This window comes from Pygoscelis adeliae, unplaced genomic scaffold (assembly GCF_000699105.1).
Source record: "Pygoscelis adeliae isolate BGI_AS28 unplaced genomic scaffold, ASM69910v1 Scaffold232, whole genome shotgun sequence".
In the NCBI taxonomy this organism is placed as follows: domain Eukaryota; kingdom Metazoa; phylum Chordata; class Aves; order Sphenisciformes; family Spheniscidae; genus Pygoscelis; species Pygoscelis adeliae.
The window spans coordinates 251,079-255,932 of record NW_008824473.1 but is presented as its reverse complement, the minus strand read 5'-3'; the positions used below and the strand labels follow the sequence as shown (position 1 = coordinate 255,932).

General features: G+C 40.9%; 1 protein-coding gene across 1 annotated transcript in view; it reads right to left on the bottom strand.

Annotated features, from left to right (window-relative positions):
- Positions 1-3,279, bottom strand: part of ARL1 (ADP-ribosylation factor-like 1) — a 4,397-nt gene extending 1,118 nt beyond the window's left edge. Inside the window, exons 1-3 of the mRNA XM_009321293.1 lie at positions 3,145-3,279; positions 1,544-1,625; positions 420-531 (exon numbers count right to left, since the gene is read on the bottom strand). Coding sequence (XP_009319568.1) covers positions 420-531; positions 1,544-1,625; positions 3,145-3,235 — 285 coding nt within the window. The 5' untranslated portion in view covers positions 3,236-3,279. The remainder of the gene's footprint in view (positions 1-419; positions 532-1,543; positions 1,626-3,144) is intronic.
- Positions 3,280-4,854: the final 1,575 nt, after the last annotated feature.

The following is a 4,854-nucleotide window of genomic DNA, read 5'->3' as shown; positions in this document are numbered from 1 at the left end:
GGGAGAAGAAGTTTTGCTCAGCTTGCCTTCTTACTTGTATTACCCTGTTCTACATACGTTCTTCAGCTTCAAAACACAGTAGGACACTAATTACTGTTAATCCTTCAGGGCCTGCTTTTGCCACCACTGAAGAACCGAGCAGCTGTCCTTGCAGACAGATAAATTTTCGTATCACCGAAAGGCTACGTGTAACTAACTTACTGCCCAGACAGCGCTGCACAAAGCTGTGAAATACCTGCAGCGTGTTCAGTGCTTTTCAGTCAGAAGTGTTGCATGGGCCTATTCTGAGGGCTGAAGTTTCACAAGTGAAGTTGAGCTTCACTTGGTTCACTGAATCAAATTTCACATTCGCTCCAAAAAAAGGTTTTCATTTCTCAATTTCTGTTCTACTGACACGATTGTCATCCTTGTTTTCTTACCTCTAACATAGCAACAAGCTCTGATTTTGAAGTGCCAATTCTGTCTCGATCACAGCTGTCCACTACATAAATGACTGCATCTGTATTTGAATAGTAACACCGCCAATATGGCCTGCAGAAGAAAGATAAGTTCCAGTCACATAATTTGCACTTTTAGCAGTGCTTTTTAGCCAGATAGTGAAAACCAGATTACCCAGAGGAAGTAAAGCTGTCTCTGGGGCGAAAGGCCCCAGGAAGCAAGTAGAGGCTACAAAAAGGAACAGACAGTACAAATAATAGCAGGGGGGGAAAAAAGAGAGAGAGAGAGAGAGAGAAAGCAGCTTGAAAACAGGGAAAGGACATAAGTGTTGTGGACAGATTTATTTGGGAATCAGCCTGCAGGACATCAGGTCCATAACTGAGGGACAGGGAAGCAAAGAAAGTTTAAACACACAAGCTTCTGCCACAGATAATCATAATGGTAACCAAAGAAGGATAAACAGAAATCTTAAATGACTAATTCATACAGGCAAGTAATTAACAAGGATCAAAACAAACCACCTTTTTCAGAATTATCTTACTGAAACTAAAAAGGGAAGGAACCTGCACCTTAGTGCATTTAGTACTGCGCCTTACTTACCAACTGACTACACTGCACCTTACTACCTACCGTTGAAAAAGGAATCACAAAAAGAGCATACAGGCCTACTGAAGAGATCACTACCATTATGCGTATAATGACTCATTACAAAACTTGTAAAGCTTGCTAAAAAACCCCTATCATCTATACCTAAATTCAACTTCCTAGCTTTGCATTCTTAAGAATATTTAAATATCTTTTGGGGTTTACATCACTCACTTCCCTCTTTCTCAGAATGCTACACAATTACCTAATACACAAGTAAACTTGTTTATCAAAGCAAAACTGTAGACAAGCAAAAACATTCACTTGCTTCTTTCCAATCTGTAGTCCAAAACAGGTTCTACTAACTGAATTCAGTCAGATGAAAGTGCTCTCCTGACGACAGGCTGTTTTTAAAACTTCAAAGAACCAATTTTCAGACGTGCCAGCTATGAGAATTCCAAGAACTTAGCACTTTTTAGAGAAATTTAATTATATCTTTTGATTTTAAGAGATCTATTACCTTATGCTTGTCTGTCCTCCCAAGTCCCAAACTTGAAATTTCAGATTCTTGTATGTCACTGTCTCAACATTGAAGCCAATGGCTGAAACAAAGTTAAACAATTTCACTATTGGCAATTTTTCTTTAATTTTCTGAAGTACATTACAGCACTTAGTTTAAAATTTTCAGGCCTGAAAATTCTCAGTATCTACATAATGAAGTTCATGCCCTTTGCGAAGTTACCCCAACAAATATTTATGGCTCAAAATAATGCAGTCATTTTTTTCTTTGAACAATAAAAATGCATTGTAAAGATTTGTAACAAATGGTAGTATGGTTAAAAACGAACAGAAGTGTGCCTGAAATCACCAAAAGAAACAGAGCAAGGAGTTAAAGGAACAGCCTGTTTTGATAACCAAGTACACAGCTGACAGCAATAAAACACTAAGGAGCATGTCTTTCCTGTCAACACCGGATCTGCGCTCGTAAGACCACAGCAGAACCAACTTCTCAGCAGAAGACTTGACACTGTGGCATCCGGAAGATGGCAATATGGTTACGGCGTATCACGTTATGTCATACGTATGTATGCGCTGCCAGCCCAGAGAAACACAACACAGGGAAGTGAACGATGGACGCAGACTGCCTGAAGTTTATGGAGGCCGAAATAAGCAAAACCCTAGGGCAAAAGGATTATGGCATAGCAAACCGCTGGCTTCTAAAAGTTAAAAAAGACCTGGCCAAAGGCAGTTTATCGTGGCCATTCAGGAGGAACCCAAGAGACGTGACAGGGACTTAAAAGCCAAGCATCCCTTGTCCTTCACGTTACACAGAGTGATCCTAGCCAGACCACTTCGGCACACACGTCTGGGTGTTTGTAATAGGTGGGTATGGCTGCACAAATGCTAAGACAATCGGTGAAACCAGTTACATTTGTTTAAATAAGCATAATCTCCTTCCATGAGATCTCACATTGAGTTTTGTTAGACTTCCTACATAATGTAAAGTTAAACCATCTGATCATAGAATCATAGAATCATTAAGGTTGGAAGAGACCTCCAAGATCATCGAGTCCAACCATCAACCCAACAACACCATGCCCACTAAACCATGTCCCTAAGCGCCTCATCTAAGAAATCTCATGATTTCTTCTTCTCTGTGTTAACCAGAAGTGTTTATATAACTGAAGACCCTTGTCAAAAAAAAAGAAATGGGTACAATTCACTGACACCATCCTATGTAAAATTTTTTTTGTACAATAATAATGATCTCTAGCATTCGCATTATAGCTATATTTGGAGACAAAAGACTTATACAGTCAACAGTTACCATTTACTGAACGTTTACCTATCAAGAAAAGCCTGCCAATTCATGGTAACAATCTTAAGGTCAAATACTTTTTGCATTCAGCAGGGCAGCGTAAAATATTCATTTATGTAGTACTTCTATAGCACACTGTAATACCGTTACGCAAGAGAGTTCTTAAATACAACCGTGCAAGGCTCCCACAACGTGAGGTCCTTTTGTTTACAAAGGAAACGTGTAGCGAGTTCAGCTGACAAAGCTGACGTGTAAGAGCTACAGGCAAATCGGCTATTTTCACTAAGGGACTGACCACTCACTCGGAATGGTGGTAACAACTTCTCCAACTTGTAACCTGTAGAGAATGGTTGTTTTTCCTGCTCCGTCCAGTCCCAGGATGAGAATCCTCATCTCTCGAGTTCCAAACAAACTGGAAAAGATGGTGGAGAAAAAGCCCCCTACAAAAACCAGAACAGAAAGATGTTTCAGTGTCGGCTAGGAATATGACGGATATGGAAAGGCAGACAGATCGACCTCATTTCTTACTGATCAACACTATGTTTCTTTTCTCCAGTGAAAAGAGACAACTTCAGGTTGTCACCCAGATACCTGTGAGCTGAACCTTTTTTCCCTGGTTTTATGCTGCTATTTTATGGTAGCTCAATCCAGCAAAATCACATTGCAGCAGCATCAAGCTTCCTCATTGTGGTTAGGATTTTTTTTCCTTTTCTCTTATTTGCCAAAATCTGAGCCAACTTCTTTTTTGTTTGTATTGGACTATCTTTTCAATGCAAGAGACTATACAAGGACATGCTGAAGCCTGAAAGCATTCTTTCTGGTGTTTATGGCCTCCCACAGGACCGGCCACTTCTTTTTTCTTGAAGTATAAATCAGTAGGTACGTGTTAAATCACAGTCCGTTACAAACAATGAAGCTGCACTAAATTAAGTACATTAATGCTACGGAGAAGTCTAGGAGCTGATTTTAAATGCCCCCTTTTTTCTCCTTTTTTTCTTTTTTCCAAAAACTGGCTTGCCCCAACATCTCACTTATTCTTTAAATGCACGTAAGCGTACTTGTGGCCAGACTAATATCTGATTTGTGCCTATTAGATGTTTAAGTGTAGAAAGAATAGTAATGTTCTAAGCCAGTAACAATGACTTTTTTTCCAATGATTTTTATAACAAGTATATCTAATGCTAAATAATAATTTTGTAAATCCTCCTAAACCCTGTAAAAGGTAATGAAACACCAAACAAGCTAGAATCACATTTGATAAATATATCAGAGAAGAGACAAATTAGAGAAGATTTGCAACCAAAATCTTATTGGAAGAGGTTTTGATAAAGATTATTCCCTGTGTTTGCCTTTCTAGGCATCTGTGATGCCTTTCCAGGGAAAGGAGGGAGCAACGAGCTGCATGCTTATGCATAAGAAGGAATTCAAACTGATAACAGGTTGCTTCACTTCTTCTAAGCCCATCCCATCACAGAAGCCACGCACACTACAGACCTGGGAGACAAAGAGAAGGTGTAAGGGACCGTCTGTTGCCAGTTTGCACAGCGCTGCTCAGGGCACTGTCTACTGTGCGACAGGCAGATAACCCTACCAGAACTGAGCTGCAAAAGGTATTTCGATAGAAACATTTCAAGTAGAAGGCTATTACGTGATCCATGGAGGCCTAAGGATCACTTAACCCCCAGATTCAGGGCCTCTTACTATTCCCTCTACTTCATTTACTATTCTACAAAACCTCTTTTCATAATTAATTCCTTATTAGCAACCCATTACGTACCTGAATCAGAGTTCAATTTAAGCAAGTCTCAGGAGTACAAAAGCATTACGATCTTTGACCAAACGCAGGCACCTGCCGTGCTGCTCACAGGGGTCGCCGCTGCACAGGTAACAACGAACGGCTGAAAGCGCCGCCTTGGAGCACTCCAGCAGCAGCGCCCCGGGAGGACCACGCCCGCGCGAGGAGCCCGACCGCCCACGGGGACCCGTCCGTCCGGCCGGCCCCGGTCCGTATT